The 26,176-nt window shown below is 46.6% G+C and overlaps 2 protein-coding genes and 1 long non-coding RNA gene across 5 annotated transcripts; 2 read left to right on the top strand and 1 right to left on the bottom strand.

The window, feature by feature from the left end:
• Positions 1–432: 432 nt before the first annotated feature.
• Positions 433–18,852, top strand: lpin1a (lipin 1a). 3 transcript variants are annotated; one of them, XM_084667568.1, is made up of 21 exons: positions 433–652; positions 6,846–7,046; positions 7,342–7,437; positions 9,005–9,294; positions 10,804–10,896; positions 11,375–11,473; positions 11,631–11,745; positions 11,922–12,261; positions 12,447–12,540; positions 12,694–12,884; positions 13,047–13,140; positions 13,431–13,500; positions 14,880–14,972; positions 15,058–15,125; positions 15,280–15,418; positions 15,561–15,709; positions 16,457–16,543; positions 16,693–16,845; positions 17,045–17,159; positions 17,366–17,469; positions 17,605–18,852. In XM_084667568.1, the coding sequence occupies exons 1-21, from the start codon at positions 590–592 to the stop codon at positions 17,810–17,812; spliced, it is 2,862 nt and encodes a 953-aa protein (XP_084523694.1). In that variant the 5' UTR covers positions 433–589; the 3' UTR covers positions 17,813–18,852. The 3 variants fall into 3 exon arrangements, with proteins under 3 accessions (XP_084523694.1, XP_084523695.1, XP_084523696.1); XM_084667569.1 differs by lacking the exon at positions 433–652 and adding an exon at positions 3,865–4,034; XM_084667570.1 differs by lacking the exon at positions 433–652 and adding an exon at positions 3,891–3,959.
• LOC146260796 (uncharacterized) lies at positions 821–4,853 on the bottom strand. Its single transcript, XR_014724721.1, has 2 exons — positions 4,751–4,853; positions 821–1,040 (listed from the first exon to the last, which is right to left on the bottom strand). It is a non-coding gene; the product is annotated as an uncharacterized LOC146260796 (long non-coding RNA).
• Positions 18,853–19,883: 1,031 nt separating the features above from the next.
• Positions 19,884–25,912, top strand: LOC146260794 (dihydroxyacetone phosphate acyltransferase-like). Its single transcript, XM_084667571.1, has 16 exons — positions 19,884–20,171; positions 20,701–20,886; positions 21,021–21,197; positions 21,495–21,624; positions 21,889–22,016; positions 22,175–22,250; positions 22,351–22,502; positions 22,713–22,843; positions 23,074–23,312; positions 23,653–23,910; positions 23,994–24,073; positions 24,284–24,424; positions 24,601–24,700; positions 24,785–24,878; positions 24,974–25,035; positions 25,158–25,912. The coding sequence occupies exons 1-16, from the start codon at positions 20,160–20,162 to the stop codon at positions 25,211–25,213; spliced, it is 2,022 nt and encodes a 673-aa protein (XP_084523697.1). The 5' UTR covers positions 19,884–20,159; the 3' UTR covers positions 25,214–25,912.
• The last annotated feature ends 264 nt before the right edge of the window (positions 25,913–26,176 follow it).

Below are 26,176 nucleotides of genomic sequence, written 5' to 3'. Positions count from 1 at the left end.
TGATGTGAGGTGAGAGTCAGGTAACACACACAGCAGCCATACATGGACATGAACTGTCCCTTGTTATCATACTTAGTACTGTGCGCTCCTTTTTGTGTGCGTTTGCTACTCTGCTTGTGTTTGTGTGTTTGTGCCTATGTGTTCCTCTAAGTGTGTGTGTATGCTCTTCTACGTATGTTTATATATGTTTGTGGGTATATGTTCCTGTGTGTGTGTGTGTGTGTGTGTGTGTGGGTGCTACTCTGCGTGTGTTTATGTTTGTGGGTAGGTTTGCACCTGTGTGTGTGCGCTGCTGTGTGTGTGTGCTTCTCTGTGTATGTGTGTGTGTGATATCAGATAGAGAGGGTAAAGCCTGGTCTGGGTGTCAGGAGCCTAGCTCCTCACCCTTCTCACATTTCACCCAGGAACGTCCTTCTGGGAACACGCTTGGTAAAATTAGTCCCACAACATCTCCAGAACCAGTATATAGTCCTTGCAGGAGAACGGCTACTCAGTATTACAGTATTACACAGTCAGATCAGCGGGTTCTAACATTCTGAAACACGCACACGTCCTGGATCTTACAGTGCCAGCCCCTTACCATGGAACTATGACCACAGAGGAGAATCAGGAAGAATACAGTGATAACGAAAGCCTTGAGACATGGACCTGGGTAAGGCTACCTATGTGTCTGTGCATGTGTCTCATACATCAGCTTTGTGTTTAACTTGTAGACTTTGATGTGCTATCATCAGATCCTATGTTTAATCAATCAACCAACCTAAAAAAGCTCAACCAAAAATCTGGAATTCAAGCAAGAACACAGTTTTCTCTCAGGTGATTCCTTCAGCTGGTCATTTAATATTTGTAGATGATTTTAAAGACCAACTTCCCAGTCCTGTAGTGCTGTGATTTGCTCTGTCGGAAGATCCCACGGTCTCTCCCTTATAAGGAGGTGGGCGGAGCCTGGATCCAGAGAGAGTTGACTGAGGTCACTCCCCCCACAAGCTGTTACGCAACACTCAGAGTTGGGGACACCCTTTATTGATTCCTGGAGTTCACTGGAGAGAGACAGACAGAGAGAAAGAGAGAGAGACAGACAGAGAGAGAGAGACAGAGAGAGAGAGGGAGAGAGAGAGAGAGAGAGAGAGAGAGAGAGAGAGAGAGAGAGAGAGAGAGAGAGAGAGAGAGAGAGAGAGAGAGAGAGAGAGAGAGAGAGAAGAAGAAGGAGAGAGAGGCTTCTAGGAATTGTGGTCAGGAATTCTGGCTAGATTGTTTGAGAGGGAAAACTTGAGTGAGTGAGAGTAAGAAAGAGTAGGAATCAATGGGTTTTACCAGCAAAAGTGATCCAGTACACATGAAGTCTGCATGTGTTCATGTGTGTTTAGTATACACCTGTTTATGTGTGTGTATGTGTGTGTGTGTTCTCTGTCAGTCAGGCCAGTCACGTTGGGGTAGTGTGATCTCTTGTTACTGCTCCCATGAAACAGTGTCCCCAGTCTGTGGGAAACACAATAGGTGAGTGGTGGTAAACACCAAGCTTTCCCAGCGCTCTGGAATGTCTCAACACTCCATGCCGGGGGGGAGGGGCCAGCAGAGTTCATCATGAGCCCCTTAGTAGCTGCTCTCATTGGTCCAGAGAACCCATCCCAGTCGACTCCCCCCTGCCCCTCGTCTCCGTGGTGACGAAGTGAATGCATTCTTGACCCCAGAGTTCCAAGGGGGAGATTAGACTGAAAGATCTTTTTTCTCTCTCTTTTCTTGTTCTCTCTCCGACTTGCTCATGCCAAAACATTCTCTTCAGTTCACTCACTCTCTCTCATGTTTTTACGAGGTGGAACTGCTATACTCAGATTGTGCCACAAACACATGATCAATGTTCAAGATAAGTTGAAAATCACAGACCTTTAAAGTTCACTAGTTGGCTTTGTTAACTGACAACGTTACAGTAATGGCCAATAAACAATGACCATTAATTATAATCCCACCTAATGGTTAACAATTTTACTGTTGCTCAAAACCTTATGCAGCAGGAACAACCTCCTTCACTGACCCCTGAACCCTGACCTTTAGCCTTTCATATCCTCGGTGATCCAAGTCTGTCCTCCAGTAGCATGGGAGAAGTTACTGTTGACCTGGGCTCACACCGAAACACACACACACACCGCACACTGACTACACAAGGAACTCCTAGAAGCGCAGCACGTGTTGCTGTCCGCCCGAGGGTTCTGCGGTTCATGTGTGCTCCTCGCCCAGATGAAGGGACACACTGTGACGAAACCTGTGGAGTCTCCCACAGGGCTGGATGGCACAGGCCAGGACGCTCTGTCACTGCCAACCACAACCTGTCACTGGCATCACCTGTCCGGACTGTGGCTTGGCACCAGACGTAGCACCATGTGCCAGGACTTGTCTGTCAAACACACTGTGCAAACTTGCACACAAGTACTGTAACCTGCAGAGGGCTTCTTTCTCTCTCTCTCTCTCTCTCTCTCTCTCTCTCTCTCTCTCTCTCTCTCTCTCTCTCTCTCTCTCTCACTCTCTCTCTCCATCTCACTGTATCTTTGTCTCTGATTCTCTCTCTCCCTTTTTTTCCTTCTATCTCTCTCCTTGTTTCTCTCGTTCTCTTTCTTCCTCTTTCTATCTCTCTCTCTCTGTCTTACACACGGCTGTTGACTTTAGCCGGAAGGTCTTTGAGAAAACAACATTCCTTCAGCAGTTCCACTGTTACTACTATAGCAGAGCGGGCCTCACAGACTGGAAAAAATACAGATCACACACGTGTGCACACACATGGACACTCAAGAATAACAAACAGGACTTGGTTCCCTCTTTGACAGCTCAGGGTAACTCAGGGTCAAGTAACAGGGAAGGAGGGCTGTGATGTCATAAACAACATCCCAATGCTGTTCTTGGAATTCTGGAGCCGTAACTAAGCTAGCTGACCACTAAGAAGCACAGATGTGATCTCCCCTCAGCACATATTTATATATATATATATATATATATAAATAAGGATGCTTCTCAATAGGTGCTGGCATGACTGCATAGCATTGATCCATTTGTCAGAGTTTTGGACTGTAGCCCTGCTTTGTGAAACTTCACATTTGCACTTCAAATTTTTGAAAATGTCCTTTTAAATAGTGTCCTCTAGTGGGTTTTAGGAAGAGAAATTCACAAATTTAGATTTAAAATTTTAAAATAAAAATAAAAAACGTATTGAAAGGATTTGGGGGGGCTAATTAAACTTTTGGGGGGGGGCTCCAGCCCATGGTGTGCATGTTTCTAAAAAAGGCACTGCAGGCTGTTGTGCATACCAATGTATGATTACACAAGACACCTCTTTGAGAAGCCATACATTGTGCCAAATATGGATTTATCAGTGATAGGATCTTATCTCGGGAATGAGCTGAACGGGCATTTCACCCTCATCCTCTCTGTGTTTGCTTGGGGTGGTAACCAGCCATGAATGTATATAACAAGGCCATATGTACAGACACGTCTAGCCCCACCTAAGGAAAATGATAAACACTATCTGGAGAGAGAGTGAATCACTGTAAGTGGAGTAAAGACAGCCTTGGACCTGAGGCAGATGGTTTATGATCCTGTCACTGATTTGGAATGCACATTTACTTTTGCGTGATATTTTAGAAGATAAAAAATACAATGATTCCCATAAAAGTAGTGTAGGGAGGTTTGTGTGATATTAAACCGAAATAATAGTTTGAGGTCTTACCAAGAAAAGGATGTAAAATTGGCTACAACACTTGCTCGTGTTAAATCAACGCGCCGCCTCTCGGATTGGTGGGCCCTGATTGGACCGTTTACTTTCAGTGACGTAGGAAGTGGTACAAGACAATTTTTTCTGGGAGGACAGATATTCCCAGCGCTTTAAATACACTATGCAAGATCAGATGTCAGAAGCGATTCAAGAGGCGTTACAATGTGTAGGCGTCCCAGCAGTTGAAATGAGACTATAAGTAAGCCGCAAAATCGAGACATCGGGACGATATTTTGATGGCTACGAGATATTGAAGCAAATTGCCTTCAGTAATGTATGTATGAATTTTCAATGTCCAGCGCTGATATTTAGCGGGTTGTCTACACTTGTACTGCACCATTTGTAGGAATAGACAATGAAGGATATGTGCGGTCTTTTTAGCATGGGTTATTGCTCTAGCTTTATGTGTGGGAAACCATGCCAGCCATACACAAGAGGTAGAACCTATAGTGGGCGGTTGTTTACATATTCTGACATACTGGTTTGACAAGACAGACTTAAAGAAAACCGACGTTTCACCGTTACTGTCCATGCAACGTTCTACCATGTGCTTTTATTTGTAATTCGCTGACATCTTTTAATCGTATAATCATATCATACATAATTTCTGCGGGGCTACTGACATTTCCAATTCTCTGAATGGAAATCGATCATTTGAATGGGAATATGTGTTGGTGGATAGGCTATCTGTCTATTCCACATTGGCATGAATCATTGTAAACATGAGCATAGTAAGCACGCAGTTCACCAGAGTCTCTAAGGACGAGGTCTGTAGCGGCTTCAGCCATTCACTGGTGACAAGTCAGCCGCCCTGTCAGACAGTCTTGGGATGGGTGAGTCGGTGCTGCTCACGTGACCCTTGTATGTCATTAGTGCGTGTGCGTGCGTGTGTGTGTGTGTGTGAGAGAGAGAGAGAGAGAGAGAGAGAGACAAAGATAGAGAGAGAAATTGAAGGCCAATTCATGTGGATGGCCTCTTATAGTCACTTACCCTATGAACCTAGCCCTGGTTATCACCGTAAGGCGGAATTCTTCACTTTAACCAAGTACTGCCATAACTGTAACATTAAGTGTCTACATCCAGTTTGTGTTTGAGTGTGTAGCTGTAAGTGTGTATAGACATGCATACTGTAAGTGTGTGTACCATAAGTGTGCGTATCAGTGGACATGGTGGTTGTTTGTGTTTCCCTGTGATCCACCTGCAGTCCAGGGTAAGGGTTAGCAGTGCTGGGCTGTTTTGGTGCCTCTGATTGGTGGGAAACCAGGAAGCAGGTTCATGTCCTTGAGGAGGAAACAGAGGAAGCCCTCCAGCTGAATGAGTTCCTGTGTGAACACGTGTGTTTGTGTTCAGAAGGGGATGACCCCTGTGTTTTGAGTGCATGCGCGCGCAATTATGTAACCATTCTTAAATGCCATGGTAGACAAACGAGAGGAAGATAGAAAGGGTGATAAAAGAAGGAATGAAGAGAGACAATACAGGAATTACATCACCAGATATACTGTATCTATCTTATATTTACTTTTGGATATAAGATGAAGTAGGCACTACGTATGCATTCAGCTTTTGCTGTGTTATTCTAAACATCTATTTTATGACTCCAGGCCTAGTTGATATCTCCATAGGAAGCTCAGTATTACATGGGCGTGAGCCATCCGTTATATCATTAGGGTGAGGAACTTTCTGCCAATGGAAGCCATCTGTCTGGCACGATGTGTCCTAGTCTGTGTGTTTGTGTGTTGTGTGTGAACAAGACAGAGAGTGTGTTTGTGTGTGTGTGTCTTGATCAGTGTGTGCATCTGTGTGTTGGTGTGTATGTAGGTATATGTGCAGGCATGTTAGACGCTATGACTCGAGCCTTGCAGGTGGATCTTATCATAAACCTGTCCTGCCAGGGAGACACTGACAGTTTCAGTCTATCTACCAGCTGTCAACACAAATTATTTGTACTAAGGTCAATAGGTCAGCTTGCTGCCGGTGGCCTGTGTTTGACAGTGATTCCCCTGAGGACAATCCCCCGAATGTTGTTACTGTAACTGGTTGACAGTTGGCCAGTTGAATGTCTGTTATATATGGATGCTTAATAGCTCATGACTAGATCTTCAAAAGTAGCTCAGTAGTTGCTCAATAGATACTTCTAGATCCTCAATACATTTTCATTGAGCAATTAGGGCATGTTAAACCATGATCCAATATCAGCAGTGATGTAGTTGATAGTCTTTCTCTCTTCGTAATAGTTTCAAGTTCAAGTCCAAGTTCAAGTCTTTTATTTGTCAGGTACACAGAACAACACAAGGTCAGACTGGGCACTGAAATTCTTAAGACAAGACAACGCAAGCACCTGGCATTACATAACATAGAAGTACACAGAACATAATTTACATCTATGCTGAGCTTAAATAAGTGAAACTTCCTAAATATACAGATAGCAATAAATAATTGCAAAAATTGCAGATCAGTGACTAGTCAATGACCCTACAGGAGCCTGGTGGCGAGGTACAGTGAGGTACAGTAGTGCAATGTTACTGATAGTGCAATGTTACTGACAGAGTTTAAACCTGTACAGACTCTGGAGACTATTCTGACTTAGTATGGCAGGATCTTTAGCGAGTCTTAATGAGTTGGGTGCTGTGCGTGTCCCCTGGTGTTTGGGCGCTAGGACAGGGTATTAGTGCCCATCTGTTCCTCATAGTGACTGGCATGGAAAGCACATAAACCTCTATCTAAATGCCTGCAGAACACGCTGCACTGTGTGCTGGAACGTGTGTGTGTGAGTGAGAGGGAGGTGTGTAATACTTTAGATAACAGTTCTAAAGGCCACCAGCTATGTGTCTGCATGTGTGTGTGTGTGTGTGTGTGTGTGCAGGTGTCCAGTTTCTAGATGCTCACAGATGTCCTGTTGTTAAAAACGGTTGTAAAGATGTAAAAACAGCATTCAGTTAACTATGTACTTGTCCTCCTTACCTCCTGTCCTTGTCCTTCCCTCTTTCTGCCCCTCAATTCTCACCTCCCCTGCTGCTCTTCCCCTATTCCTTTTCTCTTTCTCTCCCCCCACTTCTCCCCCTGCTACCCTCCCTCCCTCCCCCAGTCTCAGACCATGAACTACGTGGGCCAGCTGGCGGGCCAGGTGTTTGTCCAGGTGAAGGAGCTGTACCGGGGCCTGAACCCAGCCACACTCTCAGGCTGCATCGACGTGATTGTGGTGCGCCGGCCCGATGGCACGCTGCACTGCTCGCCCTTCCATGTGCGCTTTGGCAAGATGGGGGTCTTCCACTCCAGAGAAAAACTGGTGAGGGGGTCAGGGGTATCAGGTGTGTGTGTGTGTGTTGGTGTGTGTGTAGGTGTGTGTCGGTGTGTAAATAGAGATCTAGGTAAAGGGGCATTGGGACAAAGGCCACGGGGTGGAGAGGATGGACATCGGTGGAGGAAATGGAGAGAAGACATTGGAGAACAGTTTTGTCATTAAAGAGAAAGAATGAGAGAGAGTGAATGAATGAATGAATGAATGAAAGACAGAAAAGTATACTGAGATCAATGTGAAGAGAGGTGCACCTGTGTCTAAGTGTAAGTTGTGTGTGTTCCAGGTGGACATAGAGATCAACGGGGAGCCTGTGAGCCTGCATATGAAGCTTGGGGAGAATGGAGAGGCCTTCTTTGTCAAGGAGACGGAGAACATGCTGGTATGAGACTAGCACACACACACACATGCAGTCAGGGCCACACTGTTACATACACACTAACCTCAACTGCAGTCAGTGCCCCAAATCCTAAACCCAACACACACACACACACAACTGAGTCCAAGTGTTCATATGAAGCAGTCATTAAAGTGTGTTCTATAATTCATGTACTGAGATGTCAAAATCAGCTCTAGGTTAACACATGAGTCATAGCTACAAGGAGGAGAGGAGAAAGGACAGAGGGATGGAGCTAGGAGGGAGGGCAGGGAGAGAGGGATGGAACTAGGAGGGAGGGCAGGGAGAGAGGGATGGAGCTAGGAGGGAGGGCAGGGAGAGAGGGATGGAGCTAGGAGGGAGGGCAGGGAGAGAGGGATGGAGCTAGGAGGAGAGGGGAGAGAGGGATGGAGTGAGGAGGAGAGGGGGGAGAGGGATGGAGCTAGGAGGGAGGGCAGGGAGAGAGGGATGGAGCTAGGAGGGAGGGCAGGGAGAGAGGGATGGAGCTAGGAGGGAGGGCAGGGAGAGAGGGATGGAGCTAGGAGGGAGGGCAGGGAGAGAGGGATGGAGCTAGGAGGGAGGGCAGGGAGAGAGGGAGTTAGGATGAGAGAAAGGGAGCAGTGGATGAGATGGTTGGAAGGAGTGATGAAAAGCGGAGGGAGGGAATGATTGGCTCTTTCCCCAGCACAGAATTAAACTACAGCATTCATAATCTGCAGGCTCAGATTAACTGTTTGTCTGTCTGCCCGCCTGCCTACTTGTTTGTCTGTGAGTGGGTGCTCTGGTCAGTCCCTGGTAAAGGCTTTTTACCAAAACAGTGCTCCAACCAGAAGCTTTGCATAACTAAGAGGCTTTATTGTGTATGGACACACTGAGTGGCTCAATAATCTGTTGACTGTTTAATTCCTCTTCTGTTCATGTGCATGTGTGTGTGTGACTCCATCTGGGTCTTAGACAGAAAGAGAGATGGCAGGACCTTGTCCTCTGCTCTGCTCTGCCTCCCCACCCCATCCTAAATATAGCGTCCCCCTGTCACCGCCCCCCCCCCCCATCCTCTCTTCTTCCAAGCTCAGAGGGGAAGAGCACAGGTCTATTTATGGAGTCAGAATTCCCTGTTTCATATTCTGAACGCATAACACACGCAGCCCAGCTCTGGAGTCTGGGCCCTGGTACCGTGTTGCTACCGTGGTATTATAGTCTTCACCATGGCTTTACTGTATCTTCACCACAATGTTACCATGCCCCATGACTGTGGGTAGGGGGGGGGGGTTGTGGTGGTGCTTGGATGATGAGACGGGACATGGCATCTTCTCCTACTGACTGCTCTGCTTTTGCTCTAGATCCACAGTAGCCCTCAGCCCATCTGGGGTCCTGTGGATCGGAGCATGGTTATAAGTGTGTGTTTGTTTATGTTTTGTTATTGTGCTTACAGTCACTTCGAGCCATTAGTATACACCAACATGCCTGTAAACATATGTCCCTTACTGTGCAAACATACACACACATGCGTACACACACAAAACCGTCTCATTATACAGCTTTATCTGATCTAGTTCATTTCCTGTCCCAACAGGAAGTGATTCCGCCCTACCTGGCGACCTCACCAATCCTGTCTGATGGGGCGGGGCTGATGGAGGCCCAGCTTGGGAGGGGCGTGTCCCGCAACGCTGATCCCGCCCCCGGCACCTCTCTTCCTGTCCTGGGGTCCCAGCAGGAAGGAGGGATGATAAAGAAGAGGAGGAAGAGGAGGAGGAAGGTGCGGGGGGAGAGTGGGAGGAGGGAGGAGAGCGGAGAGTACTCTGACGAAGACATGTTCACCATCGACATGAGCTCAGATGAGGAGAGGGAGGATGACAACATCAGGTAGGTGTGTGTGTGTGTGTGTGTGAGTGTGTTTGTGTGTGTCTGCATTTTGGTTGAGACTGAAAGACTAATGGAACACAGATCTTAAAATCCATTTCAGTTATTCTCGCTGGGGACTCATCAGGAACGGAAAGATAGGAACTCAGGGGATTTCTTGTCCTTGCATGTGTGTGAGTGTGTGTCTGTCCACGTGTGAGTGTGTGTCTGTCCACGTGTGAGTGTGTGTCTGTCCACGTGTGAGTGTGTGTCTGTCCACGTGTGATTGTGTGTCTGTCCACGTGTGAGTGTGTGTCTGTCCACGTGTGAGTGTGTGTCTGTCCACGTGTGAGTGTGTGTCTGTCCACGTGTGAGTGTGAGTGTGTGTCTGTCCACGTGTGAGTGTGTGTCTGTCCACGTGTGAGTGTGTGTCTGTCCACGTGTGAGTGTGTGTCTGTCCACGTGTGAGTGTGAGTGTGTGTCTGTCCACGTGTGTGTGTGAGTGTGTGTCTGTCCACGTGTGAGTGTGTGTCTGTCCACGTGTGAGTGTGTGTCTGTCCACGTGTGAGTGTGTGTCTGTCCACGTGTGTGTGTGAGTGTGTGTCTGTCCACGTGTGTGTGTGTGTGTGTGTCTGTCCACGTGTGAGTGTGTGTCTGTCCATGTGTGTGTGTGTGTGTGTGTCTGTCCACGTGTGAGAGTGTGTCTGTCCACGTGTGAGTGTGTGTCTGTCCACGTGTGAGTGTGTGTCTGTCCACGTGTGTGTGTGAGTGTGTGTCTGTCCACGTGTGTGTGTGAGTGTGTGTCTGTCCACGTGTGTGTGTGAGTGTGTGTCTGTCCACGTGTGTGTGTGTGTGCAAGAACTGCTGTGCTCTACTGCAGAGGTAAACAAGCTTCGACAGCGGTCACAATGTTCTCTCAGAAATTGAAGAATCACATCCAGTTCCTTGCGTGCGTGTGTGTATATGTGTTTGTGTGTGTGTGTGTGTGTGTGTGTGTGGAGGGGGGCTGGGGGGGCGGACAACACCATGTGTTTTTTGGCATGTCCTCTATGTCCACCTCTGGTTGTTTTGAGAGAAACGGGACACACACACACACTTCTGCTCACGCATACCAGTACACATACACACACCCAAGTCCCTTGTGACTGCAGATTCCTATCGATGAGTGACAGAGCTGTAGTGTTTGTCTAGTTTTCCTGTGACTGGAGTTCAAGTTGCTTCATTCTGAATAATACAGACGCAAATTAATGGGCAGACTGGGGTATTTGTGTGTGTTTCATAAATTGTGTATGTGTTTTAGCATGTATATGGTGTGTTTGTGTGAGTATGTATGTGTGTTCTCCCTCTGGTTGGACACACTCCAGTAACTCCTTATCTTCCCACAATGCTCTCTGTCTCTGAGAAAGTACCCAGGCAGACCCTGTGCCTGTGTGTGTGTGTGTATGTATGTCTGTCTCAGCGTGTGTGTGTCACCCTGAGAGTGTGTGTGTGTGACATGCATGTCTGATGTGTGTGTGTGTGTGTGTGTTGCAGATCCTCGTCCTTGCAGGGCTCCAAGGCCGCCATGCAGAGCAGTAGACGCTCCTCCTTCCTCCGCTCAGAACCAGAGTGGACCCGCTCCCAGAGGTAGCACCCACTTCCACACCACAGCTTCTACACCACAGCTTCTACACCACAGCTTCTACACCACAGCTTCTACACCACAGCTTTTACACACCACAGCTTACACACCACAGCTTCTACACCACAGCTTCTACACACCACAGCTTCTACACCACAGCTTTTACACACCACAGCTTCTACACACCACAGCTTCTACACACCACAGCTTCTACACACCACAGCTTCTACACACCACAGCTTCTACACACCACAGCTTCTACACCACAGCTTCTACACACCACAGCTTCTACACACCACAGCTTCTACACACCACAGATTCTACACCACAGCTTCTACACCACAGCTTCTACACACCACAGCTTCTACACCACAGCTTCTACACACCACAGCTTCTTCATTCATGTGTTCCAGTAATGACAGAAGAACCAGACCACCGAACCATTCCTGTGACCTGTGTAACTCTCTCTCTCTTTCTCCCCAGCACCATGGTAGAGCAGATGTGCTCTCTCTCTTTGCCTCCATCAGGTGGTCTCTCCATCTCCTGTCCACAGCAGACGTCTCTCTTTCCATCCTCAATCAGGTAGACGCCCTCCTCTGTCTCTCTCTCCTCTCTCTCTCCTTTTTTTTCTCTCTCCTCCCTTGGTTCTCTCACATAGACAGTTTGATATGTTTTGCTTTAACCTTCATCCATATTATCTGTTGAATAATTGTAAATGTTGTCATTGTCTGTTGCATAGCATTGCCAATGACTCCCACACCTCCATGCCGAGGAGCGAGTCTGAGCTGACCAATCAGGACAGAGACAACCCTGAGATGTTGTGGGCCTGGGGAGAGCTGCCACATGCTGCACAGGTAGGAGGGAGGGAGGGAGGGAGGGAGGGAGGGAGGGAGGGAGGGAGGGAGGGAGGGAGGGAGGGAGGGAGGGAGGGAGGGAGGGAGGGAGGGAGGGAGGGAGGGAGGGAGGGAGGGAGTCTTAAACTGTGTGTCACACTCATTTCTCCTTCTTTCTCTCCTTCTTTCTCCTCCAGCCCTCTCTCCTCCCTCCCTCTCATAGTCCAGATCCTGCTGGTTCCACTATGGCTCCTGTCTCCATCCGTGTGTCTGACAGCACACACTTCAGGACCATCTCTGGAGACCAGGCCCCCCCAGACACTGGTCCCCACTCCCTCACCCTCACTGTGCCCCAGCTCAGGGACACCAGTCCAGGGGCTGGGGCTGGGGCAGGGGCTGGGCAGGAGATGGAGTGTGTGAGTGCAGCCTGCAAAGAAGTGGAGAGGGCCACAGCTGCCCGTATGCTTCCTGTCCTGGAGGGGGGGGGCAACAGGGGGAGCCCAGCCAGACCCACAGACTCTCCCTCCAAGAAGAATGGTATGGTACCCTTCAACCCTGCCTCCTTTGTCATATGAACGTATTTGTAATACCCAAATGAATTATGAATTAAACAAGTGAAGAACTCAGTCTTGACAATGAATGACTCAATCTTCTTGAACACTGTTTCTGAAGTAAAGATTAATTGTGTATGGGTGTATGTGTTTGTGTGTGTGTGTGTGTAGACAAGAGGAGCCGCCACCTGGGATCTGATGGGATTTACCTGGATGACATCACTGATCTGGAACCGGAGGTGGCTGCTCTCTACTTCCCCAAGAGGTGATGACACACACACACACACACATGCACAGACACACACGGACATACCTTTACACAGTCACACACACACACATGGACTACAGGAACGACCGTGCTGTAAGCAAAAGCTCCAGTGGAACGGCACACCTGACTGAGCGTGACCCTGACCCTCAGTGATGGAGCCAGCAGCTCCGTGAGGGTGGGGTCCCAGATGGGCGTGCGGAGCGCCAGCCAATCACCTCAGTCCTTAGCCGGCAGCGGAGTGGACAGCGGCCTGGACAGCTTGTCTGACCAGATGGGAGACCTGCCCAACATCGCCATCTCCCTGTGCGGAGGACTCACTGACAACAGAGAGATAACTGCAGGTGAACACACCGACCGCGTGTCAACACTTACAGGGATGTGGAGGAGCTGGAATCACTGGGAACTTTGACTCTTTCCATGTTGCTCCTTGTGGATCCTGTCTGACAGTGTTTTATTTCCTGTGTCTCTGTCTCTCTCTGTGGGTCCGACTGCCTGTCCACCAGTTCAGTTCCAGGAGAGAGCGATCTCCTACCAGCAATTCTCAGAGAATCCATCCATCATTGATGACCCAAACCTGGTAGTGAAGATTGGAACCAAGTAAGTACCCTTGGTTCAAAAGGGTTCTCTTAGTAATGTGACTACCTACTTCCTGTGTTTGGTACAGAACACCACATTACTTGCATTCTGGAATGCGGTTTTTCGCCCAATCGAATGATCACCAATCACATATCGATCGGTTGTGTAAAGTGGACACACAGCAGTATTGATTAATGCCCTCCGGCCAATGCTGCGGTGAAAGCTGAAGAGAGCATATGGGACCAGTAGAGAGAGGGTAGAGTGACAGTAGAATACAGCAGAGTATGCAATGTCATCCTGCTGTTGCCTAGGTACTACAACTGGACCAGTGCTGCTCCCATAATGCTGGCCATGCAGGTCTACCAGAAGCCTCTGCCAAAGGTAAGAACACACACCCTCTGGTGGCCAGGATCAGAAATGCAGCTGATTCCTCCATGTTAACTCATAATTGCTCTAGTTGTAGAAGTTTGTCATGAAGTGTTCATTGTTTATCTCTGTCTTTTCTTCAAGTATAAGATATTTGATAGGTATCTTTCTTCCTGGGTAATAGATTTAGCTTCTCTCCTCTTTGACTGTAATCGTGAATCCCGACTGCTAGAAACTTTAGTCATGGGGCTCATCACTTGTACTGTTTGACAATATGGTATAAACCACAGTATATCTTTACTAGATGTAGACAGAGAGACAAGCTTAGGCAACGTCTCTGACTCTTTCTTTGAGCTTGTTTGTTTTGAAATTTCTGTTTTTGTTGAATGTTATCTGTATAAATCGAATGAAGTCATATTCTAGCAGTATTTACCAACCCCGCTTTGTGGTGTGTTGTTGGTTATCTGTGACCGTACCTTCCTCAGTCTCCCTCCACCTCCTCCACTTTAACCAGGAAGTGATGCTCCTAACTCCTAACACTCCAGTAAACACGTCTCTTCCCTCTGTTTGTTCCTCCCTTTCTGACCTCCCTCTTCCTCCCTCTCTCTCCCCCCTCTCCCTCCATCATCCTTTCCTCTCCTCTTTCTCCATTCCCTCTCACCTTCTTCTCGGCCCCCTCCCTCTCCCTCCGTTCTGTCCATCCTTTGTCCCTCTCTCTCTCTCTCTCCTTTTTTCCTCCGTCCATTAACGCTTCCCATGGTCTCCCTCCCTCCACTATCCCACCCTTTTCTCTGCCTCCTCTCTCTCTCTTGCTCCATCTCTCTGTGCCCCATCTAAGTGCTCGTGTCTGGGCTATGTGTTCTCAGCCTTCAGCCTCCTCTCCTACTGTGTCCCCAGCCTGTTTGGCTCCAGCCCCGTGCGTCTGCCTGCTCTTCCCTGTTGACTGTTGCACGTCTGTGTGTGTCTGGAAGTCTGGCTTTAGAACTGTGTCTGTCTGTGACTTTGACTGTTGCCCTGTTTGTTTGCTGTTCCGCCTGCTCAGGGCCCCTCCCGCCCTCTCTCTCTCTCTCTCTCTCTCTCTCTCTCTCTCTCTCTCTCTCTCTCTCTCTCTCTCTCTCTCTCTCTCTCTCTGCCCTCCTGCCTCTCTCTCTCACTCCCCCGTCCTCTCTTTCCTCATCCCTCCATCACTGCCCTGCTCCACAGCACAGTTATCTTTTTGAGTTTCCACACTGTTAGATGTAAACACATTTGTCTGAGTGTGCAGAAATTCATTTATTCATTTTACAATCCCCCCCCCCTCCATGTTTAAGTTGTGTTTATGTTTTTCCAGTGGGTGGTCGTGTTTTGCACTGTGTTTGTGTTTTAGTTGAGCATCATGTGTGCATTTGCTTCAGGCTACAGTGGAGAACATCATGAAGGAGAAGATGCCCAAGAAAGGAGGTCGCTGGTGGTTCTCCTGGAGGGGCAGGAACAGCGACTCCAAATCGGTACTCACGACACCAGAACACACACCCGTAACACTCTGACCACACGTTGTAGTGTGTATACTAAGCGTGTCCCCTGTGTGTGCAGGACTCTATATCAGAGGCAGGAGGAGGGGAGGGGGAGGAGGCAACCCTCACTATGTCCTCTATGACCAGGTATGTACCAGGCATCACAAACACACAGCATGTTCAAGGACTCAGCATACACGGTCTGGCCGTCAGGAAACCAATAGACATAAAACAGAACACACTCTGTCAACACAGACGTGTACCAGACAGTACAGACAAGAGAGATCTGCTCTCCCCTCAGGATGAAGGATGAGTCCTCCTCCAGTGACGAGGAGCATCGCTCGGCCAATCGGGGCTCAGGAAGCTTCCAGGCGGAGCCCCTGCTGACCCCGGGGAGCGTCTGCTACAGGAAGACCCTCCGTCTCACCTCCGAGCAGCTGGTGAGACCCCCGTTACCATGGCGTTACCATGGAGTAACTGTCACCAAAGCATTACTATGGGGTTACTGTTTCCATATAATGACATCTGACAAAGACATCAAATCCCGTCATCATATGTGTGTGCGTGTGTGTATGTGTGCAGGCCAGTCTGCAGCTGAAAGACGGTGCTAATGATGTGGTGTTCAGTGTGACCACCCAGTACCAGGGCACCTGTCGATGCCAGGGCAGGATATACCTGTGGAGCTGGGACGACAAGATCGTCATCTCCGACATCGACGGAACCATCACCAGGTAGCTGGCGATGACACCAGTTGACCTGGAGCCGAGCCTGTGTGTGTCTCTGTGTGTGAGGGTGTATGCAGGCCTACAGGTGTGTGTCTCTGTGTGTGAGGTGTATGCAGGCCTACAGGTGTGTGTCTCTGTGTGTGAGGGTGTGTGCAGGCCTACAGGTGTGTGTCTCTGTGTGTGAGGTGTATGCAGGCCTACAGGTGTGTGTCTCTGTGTGTGAGGGTGTGTGCAGGCCTACAGGTGTGTGTCTCTGTGTGTGAGGTGTATGCAGGCCTACAGGTGTGTGTCTCTGTGTGTGAGGGTGTGTGCAGGCCTACAGGTGTGTGTCTCTGTGTGTGAGGTGTATGCAGGCCTACAGGTGTGTGTCTCTGTGTGTGAGGGTGTGTGCAGGCCTACAGGTGTGTGTCTCTGTGTGTGAGGGTGTATGCAGGCCTTCAGGTGTGTGTCTGTGTGTGAGGGTGTGTGCAGGCCTACAGGTGTGTGTCTCTGTGTGTGAGGGTGTGTGCAGGCCTACAGGTGTGTGTCTCTGTGTGTGAGGGTGTGTGCAGGCCTACAGGTGTGTGTCTCTGTGTGTGAGGGTGTGTGCAGGCCTACAGGTGTGTGTCTCTGTGTGTGAGGGTGTGTGCAGGCCTACAGGTGTGTGGCTTTGATGCGTGGATGTGTTCCACGTGTTGGCATACCTTTGTGTGTGTGTGGCTGTGTGCCAATATGCTCTGAACTCCAGTAAACAGCTGGTGTCCCACCCTCCAGATCTGACACCCTGGGCCACATCCTGCCCACCCTGGGAAAGGACTGGACCCACCAGGGCATCGCCCGACTCTACCACCGCGTCAGCCAGTGAGTGCCACCACACATTCTACCAGTGGACTAACTTCTCATGGTGTAGCCTCCTTTTGCCAGCCTCCCACCTCAGTCACATCCAGGGTGGAAGCAGTAACTCTCTCTCTCTCTCTCTCTCTCTCTCTCTCTCTTTCTGTCTCCCTCAGGAATGGTTATAAGTTCATGTACTGTTCAGCGAGGGCTATAGGCATGGCAGACATGACCCGGGGATACCTGAACTGGGTCAACGAGAGAGGAACCATGCTGCCCATGGGCCCTGTGCTGCTCAGCCCCAGCAGCCTGTTCTCTGCCCTGCACAGGTGGGGAACACACACACAATCATGTAGTCATATTATAGAAACACACACACACATACCATATAAAAACACACATCCATCATATAGATTCACACACACACATACATACACACACCATATAGATAGACATCATAAATATACAAGCGCATGACACACTTTACTTGTGAATAAATGCTACATGCATTAATTCTGTCCTTGGCAGAGAGGTGATAGAGAAGAAGCCTGAGAAGTTCAAGGTGGAGTGTCTCACAGACATCAAGCAGCTGTTCCTACCCAACACTGAGCCCTTCTATGCTGCCTTTGGAAACAGAGCCACGGTTAGTCCTGCTGGGGCTAGAGCTGGGGCTTGGGCTGGGGCTGGGGCTGGGGCTGCTGGTGGGGCTGCCGGTGGGGTGGAAGGGTGGTTTTAGATGGTTTTGTTTGTTTGTGTCTTGAGAATAGTAGTTCTGCAGAGTTGATTGTGTTGATCAAGAATGTGTTGGCTGTTGTGTTGTTGTGAGAAGTGGTGTTGTGTGTTCTCCAGGATGTCTACTCTTACAAGGAGGTGGGGGTTCCTCTGAACAGGATCTTCACGGTCAACCCCAAGGGAGAGCTGATACAAGAACACGCCAAAACCAACATCTCCTCGTATGTCTCCCTCTCACTGACTTCCTGTCATGGCTGAAAGGGGCTCTCCGTTCCATCCATCCTAAATTCCCCGTCTGTCTATGTGTGTGTCTGTGTGCCTGTGTGCCTGTGTGTCTGTGTCTGTGTGTGTCTCAGGTACGGCCGTCTGTGTGAGGTGGTGGACCACGTCTTCCCCCTGCTGGTCCAAGGACAGGCCTGTGATGTCACTGGCTCTGACACCTACAGCCACTTCAACTACTGGAGGGAACAACTCCCCCTGGTGGACACCCCCGCGACTACACCCTCACCAGAACCTCCACAGGACAGCGGCACTGGAATGTCAGCAGCACTGAGCAGCTCCTAGCAGCGTCATCCCAGACACAGGTCTGGGATCAGTCTATCCCAACTGAGGGGCGAACATTCTGATGGAAAACATGGTCAAAGTTATTGTAGATGGGTCAAATAGTTGTGCATCTGCTGTAAATGATTGTTACTGGGGTTGGTTTTCATTGCCTACTACAAAGTCCTACAAATGGATCATTTCTAGGAAGACAACCTCTGAGGTAAATCCAGAACACCTTTGATACAGTACATTCAGGTGTTGGTTCTACTATGTGACTGACATCTAGATAAGTGTTGAGAGGTCATCCAACACTGAACACAACAGCTGGATATTCTGTAGAATGTCTGTCACGCACACCATACATGAGAGCACTTTACAACGTAAGATGTTGGCTGGATGGGGGCCTCATCATGTTTGTAAAGCCTTACGAAGGCTCAATGCATAGGAATATGAAAGGTCATTTTCACTTATTCATTTCACTTAATTTATGTTTGAGTTGTTTTCTCTGATTTGCCTCTCACTTGAAGGAATGACTGAGAGTATTTAATACAATGCAATGCAGCATTTAATGACACATATGTATTGAACTGTAGTATTTATATTGTAAATAGTATGTGTACGCATTATTATTGTGTAAAGTGTATGCAATTGTTGACTCAGCAGACCATAATTCTGTGCCAAATCATCATTATAGCAGGTAGAAATGCTTCTCGATAGATTTTAATGGATTTAACATTTTTATAGCTATGTACTGTATCTACCACAGGCTGTAACGTTAGCACATTGGAACTTGTGATCTTATCGATAACAACAATCAATACAGTACATGTACAGAATATATATGATTTTTTGCACACAATCTTCAAAGATGTTCTTCTTCAAGAGCATGATATCTATTTGAATCAGATTTTTCTATGTAATATGTATTTGCATTATCACCATACTAATTTCAAAATAAATAGGCCTTCCAGAAGCCACTGCATAGGGAGCAGAAAAACAAAGCACATCTTTCACACTTACCTGTGTTACCTGCCTGCAAAGTAAATAACATTTTGATTTAAGTGTGTGTTTTTTCATACGATAATTGCAGAGTTGTGTGAATTTCATAATAGTTTGATTTTGTTGGTAGCAAAAGTATATTGAATTGCTTGATAGTAAATAGTCATTTATTGTATTTGCTTTGTGTTGTACGCTGGCTATAGCCATCATATTTTTATACAGTAAGTGCATTATAATAGTATCAATCACCAGTATCCTCCACTAATGTAGTATATGTAGTGTGTCACCCTTCAGATACAAACAGATTTGGGTTTCCTAAATAATATCCTTATTAGAGAAAAGAGGTTGAACCAAGGTAATTCGACCTTAATCCGTTGAAATATTTAAAGGTCTAAGTATATGGGTAGAACAGACTATGCAATTTTGAAGGAGGTGGACTTTCTTAAGGAAGGTTGAGAGAAAAATTTTCCTAATACCAACAAGGAAACAATAGTTCTCTTTGAAAAGCACTTCAGCCGATTATTGAAAGTGGGCCCCGCATGTTAGAAAAAGACGGCAGATTCATAACGTTATTCTTTCAGTGAAAGATAACAATTGTTTCACCTTTTCATTTATGATTATACAGTATATTAATGTCTGATACGAAAGAGTCACACTTAAAATTGTAATAAAATTCAATGAAAATATACTACAGTAGGGCTATGGTTCAATCTAGTAAATGTAGGACAGCAATATGTTGCATTTCCACTAAGCCCACTAAGCTAGTGCCTATACACTTCCGCACTTGAACAGCAACATTGGCATTACAGTTTGTCCCGGTGAAAAGCACCCCCTGGCAGGGGGGGGATAGATGGGAATAAGAATAATTTGATGCTGGAATATTCAGAATATGCATGGTAGGTGCATTTCAGGGCAGGCCTGTGATGGGTCACGAGTCAAGGGGGAAACCACTGTTCAGAGCTAACAAAATACTCATGGGCAAGACTATTGCACTAAAAGCAGTTAATGCACAGGTGCTTCCTTAAACAAAATAATGCAGGGTAGGCAAGTCTCAGCATCCATCTTGACTCATATAGTGTGGAAATTGTTTCCTCTTTCAATATGGTGTCTTCAGTTTTATACGATTGTCTTTTGTAAATGGTAAATGTCGGATAACGGGACATAACCACTCGAAAGCATTCATTCAAGGATTATGGGTGGTTAGGGAAACGTGACGGGAGGAGTTCCCGAAATCCAGCGAACCTATTGGCTTTAGCCCCGGGGTCGATTGAGGAGAGGAGATCCTCTACGTTGTGCGATCTTCGAGTAAAGTAAACATTGCTACAATGGGACAGGACAAGAACCTGCTAAACTAAACCTTCAGTGAACAATGGAAAACCTGGTACGTAAATAGGTTTTTGTTGTTTTCGGATGTCCCTGCTCTTGTGCCTTTTTGTTGGTTAAGTGCTACTCACAGTGCTGAAATATGGTCGCTATTGTTGTAGACGTGCATATAGCCTACGTGATAGTTTTTTATTGCTATCATTTTGTAGTCTACTTATTTTCACATTAGACTTACGTGATATTCGAGGGGTTACCAGGCTTGTCATTGCAAGGACAATGTTGTAAAATGTCTTATCCATAGGCTACAACTCGGTTGTTAACTCCACAGACTAGGGCCCCGCAGTCTGAGAGTGAACTAGCCACACAGGCTGTAGACGAAGCTCTATTGTCAAAATAAGTCTGTGCACCTGCCAATGTCTTGACTGACCGCAGCCTATAGTTAATCAACTGGCTGCAAAATAATGTTTCATTAGGAGAGCATACAATAGGTGGAATATGATATATCTTGTGACTGTCACGTTTAGTTTCATTTCACATGAAACTGAAAGTTCAGAGCCTAGTAATTCTCTTGTCTGTTGTCTGAGCAGAAAAAGCTGGACTTGGAGGTGGAGGAATTTATGGACATTTTGGAAGAGAGAAGAAGGAGCAGTGACCTTGGCCATGCCTTCAGGACCTTTAACCCCCAACTCTACGGGGGAGTTCCGCCATGCTCCGTGAAGGACCTCAACAGAACTGTGCTTGAATCACACTACCTGAGCTATGTCATTAAAGAGGTGTGTGTGTCCATGTGTGCATGAAACCAAAAATATGTTCAGTATTGATTAGTAATAGAAGGTCAAGGATGAAGGTTTGACGACAACAACAACAACAACCTGGACGAACAACCTCATTCTGGATATGTCCATAGGTTGCCATGGAGAGTGGGAAAACATGTGAGGTAGTGAGAGAGGAGGCTTCTGGGATACTGGAGGAGATGTCTCATAACTTACAACTAGGCTTCATCAGACTGCTGGGGTTCATCTTCACTAAAGTCTTCAAGAGGCTTTTCAGGAACATCCATGTCAACCAGGAAGGCCTGATTAGGGTCAGTATGGAGTCTGAATCTACCACTGTAATATACAGCACTGCACAAATCCAGATACTTTTCCTGTGCTCTGAACATCTGATAAGGACGGACTCATCTGGGTAATGAAAACATTACCAGTTTACTTACTTAACAGGTTATGGCCTGTTTAAACTGTAAATGTTGTAGATTGACATTTCCGTCAAAATAGACTGTAAAGGAAGAAGTAAACAAGGTGTTAAGTGCTGTGTTACTTCCATAATACCACTAAAGTAGTTCAGACAATTCATCTTGCTTATTTTTTTTCCACCCCCTCAGCTTCAACAAGCCATTCAGGAGTCTCCAGTAATCCTGATGCCCAATCACAGGAGCTACATAGACTTCCTGGTTCTGTCCTACATTCTGTTCACCTATGACCTCCCCATCCCCGTAATTGCTGCAGGAATTCGCAAGTATCTATTACAGTTGTATAGAACGTCTAATGGATCTGTCTGTTTCTGATCATATCAAATTATTGTCTATAGATGCGATTGTATGTGCAATAAGTTGACAATTATGTTAAGATTTTCTTAATGGGCATAACTTCATTTAAACAAGAGGTTAGACTTTTTATAACAAGTTAATGTCATTTACATTCTGTCATTCTAACTTGCTTCGTATCTGTCGGTTTGTCTGTCTAACCATCCGTCCCCTCGTCCGCCCCCTCCTCTAGCTCTGATGGGGATGAAGATGATTGGGGAGATCCTGCGTCGCTGCGGAGCCTTCTTCATCCGTCGTGCTATTGGCTCAGACAAGCTGTACTGGGCCGTGCTCTCTGAGTACGTCAAAACCATCGTCAGGGTAAGAGTCGCTATGGACACGCTGACCTCACCATATTCTAACTCTATGTGTGCTGATTGCCAAAAGAAGCAACATGAATTCATGCAAAAGCAACATTTATAGCGAATCGTCACTTAGCTCAGTTGTGTTACGGTAAATGGTGCATTGTGTGTCCCTAGAAAGGATATGCTCCTGTGGAGTTCTATGTGGAAGGTCTCAGAAGTCGCACTCTGAAGTCTTTAACACCAAAGCTTGGTGAGTCTAGTTTGGTGATGTTGTTCAGATATTCATACCAACAACTGCTGAGATGCAAATGACGTTAATGGTTCTCTTATGTGTGTGTGTGTGTGTGCAGGTATGATGCATATGGTATTGGAGCCCTTTTTTAAAGCGGAGGTGTATGACATCAATCTGATACCCATCAGTATTAGCTATGACAGGGTACTGGAGGAATCCCTCTTAGCCCATGAATTGCTGGGGATACCCAAACCTAAAGAGACCACCACGGTACAAGTCTGCATGTCTATAACATATCCATATGTCTCTCAACAGAAACTCAAGCTACTCAACCTCAACACACATCTCTTTTCCTCCTTACCCCCTTTTTTCTCTTTCTGCCCCCTTCCCCTTTTTTACCCCCCCCCCCTGACACACTCTTTCTGTCTCACTCTCTGTCTCACTCTTTCTGTCTCACTCTCTCTGTCTCACTCTCTCCAGGGCCTGTTTAAAGCCAGAAAGGTTCTGGATGAGGACTATGGCAGTATGCATGTGTACTTTGGACACCCTCTGTCGGTACGACAGCTATCTCAGGGAAAAATCAACCGCTGCCAGTACAACCTCATCCCCAGGTGCAGAGAACGCACGCCTTATACGATTGCAGTTGAAGGTTTTTATGGGGATGCCTCGTGATTAAATGTTATGGCCTGAGCCTTTGTACTGAATTGGTTGTATTTATGAGTAGGCACAGCAGTGATGGTCATGTACTAATACTGTTCTTCTCCGACAACTTTGTACACTCATAGCTTCTTACCATTATTAAGCTCTCTTATCCCCACTCCTTTCTCCCCCCTTTCCACAGAGACCTTCCCCAGAGGCCCAGCCCAGAGACCCAGGCCTGTGTGAGCTGGCTGGCCCACCTGGTGGTGTGTGTCCAGGAGGAGGGGGTGGTGCTTAGTCCCTGGTCTCTCATGGCCTGCCTGCTGCTTCAGAGCCTCCCAGCGGCCCAGGAGGGAAGCCTGGCCTGGGATCTCCTGACACAAAGGACCCTCTGGCTCAGGGACCTGGCTCTGGGCTTCGGGGCCCGCCTGCACTGGCCTGGTAGGAGGCTCTATGGATTGATTCTTTCTCACACTATTATTTGTCTGAACAGACAACAGTCTAACATAATTTAGTATTTTGTGTTTGGGGAGAGGGGGGGATGGGGCAATGGAACCACTGCACCAACAGTCTAGTGTGTTAAAGGTCAGAACTGAAAATTCTGTGGTCACTTTGACCTGATTAGGCTTATCATAGAGATAAGATAAATCAACTTGACACAAGTTTACCATCTGTAAGCTAGTTTACCTGGGAGAGACCTTGAGGAACTGTTACAAACAAACACACAGATACACATGAAGACACTCATGGACTTGAGTCTTGTGTTTTTCTTCCTCTCCAGAGCAAATTCCTGACTCTGATGTGATGTCATCTAACATGGCCCTGCATAGCTCTGTGGTTCGCTGTGAAGGTGGGCGAGTCCACCTGGTGGAGGAGGAGGGGCCTGTAGGGAACCAGCCCATCAGCCCAGCGGAGGGTGTAATCAGGAGGGCGGGGCCTGTTCTTATGGTGGCTCTCTATAGAAACCAGGCGATGCATGTTTTTGCACGTCCAGCTATGCTTGCTGTGGCCATACACAGTGCACAAAGCACACGCAGAGGTGAGGAACCATTAGTACTACACACACAGAAACTCTCAAACTAGATTTATCCCTGTCTCATCATGTCTTTATTTTGCTCCCAGAGGACATCTTCAACTTCTTTAGCTTCCTGCAGGATGTATTCTCCAACGAATTTATCTTTGTCCCTGGCAAGACCTCTCAAGTATGGTTACAACTAGCAACTAATCATCTCACCCAAACATTGTACCTGATTCAGAGAATATATATATAAAGCTATATAGAATATATATATAAAGCTAACATAAAATAATAGAAAACAGGTTGCTGTATGTATAGTATATATGAAAGACTTCATATGGGAAGATTCAGTTGCTGCATATGATTTTAATCTGTTGTCTGTGTTTACTTTCAGGACTTTGAGGAGTCTTGTCACTTATTAAGGAAGTGTGGTGCTGTTCAAGTCAGTGATCAGGAAGTGAAAGAGACTGAGGAGGGGCAGACCACGACTGCCTTCCTGCGAGCGCTGCTACAGCCCTTCATAGATGCCTATCAGGTATGTGAGCCGGATTCAAGGAACAGTTAACCCAAATTCAAAATGACTTGTGTAATTCCTACTATATTTGATTTGTAAGCCATCTGCTAACATCCTTGAAAAATTAAACAGGTTAAAAATGTGAAATTATTCCGGTGTGTGGTCATGGTCTGTGTCTCTGTAACTGTTTTGGTCAGGTGGTGTTCAGTTACCTGTGTGAGGAGGGTGTTCAGGTGTTCACAGAGAAGCAGCTGGTTCCTGCAGTACGCACCCTGGCCTCACAGCTCATCCTGTCTGGTAATGTTCAGTCTCTGAAGGTGTTGTGTGTTGCATCATATTGTTGTATTCTTTCATTCCTTTTAATGTCCTTGTGCTTCACAGGTGAGCTGAACTCCTATGAAGCACTTTCATCTGACACCCAGAAAAATGTTCTATCTTCACTGCTAAGACTGGATGCTGTGACAAAGTCAAGAGTGTAAGTACAACTTTACCTTACTTGCCTTTCATTTCAACTTTTTAAAGTGCTTTTTAATCATTGTAACCACCCATTCTTTGGTTTCTTGCTTTCAGAGGAGTACCGAGTGAGTTCCAAGCCAAAAAAGCAGCCATCAGAAAAATAGGAGATATAATGAGTAAGACAGTTCACTTATTTGAAACTTATTAAGATGTTTTGGAAATATTCCTATTATGAATGAATTCAAGTTAAATCGGTTTCATTTTAAACGTAAAAATATATTTTTGTTTCCTCTCGCAGCTGGAAGAATCCCACCACAGAGGCATCAGATTGCTGCACCAGATGCAAGACTTTAGTCTCCATGGTAGACATCTTCAGTCATGTGTCCATCTATGGCTCCTATACATGGGCTAGAAACTTGGAGCTCTCAGACAAACTACCTCTGTCTGAATGTGAAAAATTATATTGTATACAGTATATTGCCATCGAGACATAGGCTCGGTTTTATTCCTAAATTGGGCTCCCTCCACTAAGGGTCATATTCAGTTGTTATATTCTAACTGATAGGCATTCTAATTTAAGCGAGGAAGGTAGGTGGGTAAGAAGGCAGGGAATGATTGACCATGAGTTGAGCCTTAAACAAATAGTATTAAATGCTAGCTGGTGGCTAAGTGCAATTAATAAAGTTAAGGATAGGATACTTTAGGGTCTTAGGACAATTGGAGGTAGTCTAATCACTGACGCAATACAAGCTCTCATGTATTTTTATGGGCAATCCATAATATAATTTCAGTTCTCCATAATGAAATACAAGCAGCACACAGCATCACAATCAAAGAGAAATTACATTTAAATTGGAATAAATGTAAATTCATTTTTTATACATCTCAAGCTGATGCCCTGAGAGGGCTTCTGAGTTTCCACCAAACAATTTCCATAAGGAATCAGGAGAGACCACTGTGACCCTCAATAACCAATTCATGTTCAACTGTTCTGTTGTTTTGTTTTGCCCGCATATCCCTGAGTTAAATAAAAGCTGAACAGTTGAATGTCAACTTCTTGTCAAAGTAACTCTTCCAGTGGTTTTATACAACCCACGTTTACGTAGGCAAATTGAATGATGCACTTTGCAACACATAACCAGGCAGACCTATCTATTCACGTCAACCTTAAGTCGGAGGGAAGTGACAGGGTCTTGACAAAAGACGGTCATATATTCCACCACTTTTTGATTTTGCCTTTTTTCCTCCTCCTTCGCTCGGTTCCGTTCCTTCTCCCATCGGTCCTTTTCACCGTTTACTTGAGCAAACAGGTTGACC

The sequence above is a fragment of the Hypomesus nipponensis genome, chromosome 12 (genome assembly GCF_054491055.1).
Source record: "Hypomesus nipponensis isolate SF chromosome 12, ASM5449105v1, whole genome shotgun sequence".
Classification (NCBI taxonomy): domain Eukaryota; kingdom Metazoa; phylum Chordata; class Actinopteri; order Osmeriformes; family Osmeridae; genus Hypomesus; species Hypomesus nipponensis.
Note: the sequence above shows the minus strand (reverse complement) of the source record. Positions and strands in the feature narration are given on the sequence as shown.

Excerpts from the sequence above, each read along its gene's own strand:
- LOC146260794 (XM_084667571.1), top strand. Across the intron at positions 22,017-22,174 it reads ACGTCAAAACCATCGTCAGG|AAAGGATATGCTCCTGTGGA; the intron begins GTAAGAGTCGCT and ends GTGTGTCCCTAG. Across the intron at positions 22,251-22,350 it reads GTCTTTAACACCAAAGCTTG|GTATGATGCATATGGTATTG; the intron begins GTGAGTCTAGTT and ends GTGTGTGTGCAG.
- lpin1a (XM_084667568.1), top strand. The coding sequence starts at position 590 with ATGACCACAGAGGAGAATCAGGAAGAATACAGTGATAACGAAAGCCTT. Across the intron at positions 15,126-15,279 it reads ACTATGTCCTCTATGACCAG|GATGAAGGATGAGTCCTCCT; the intron begins GTATGTACCAGG and ends CTCTCCCCTCAG. Across the intron at positions 17,160-17,365 it reads CCTTTGGAAACAGAGCCACG|GATGTCTACTCTTACAAGGA; the intron begins GTTAGTCCTGCT and ends TGTGTTCTCCAG.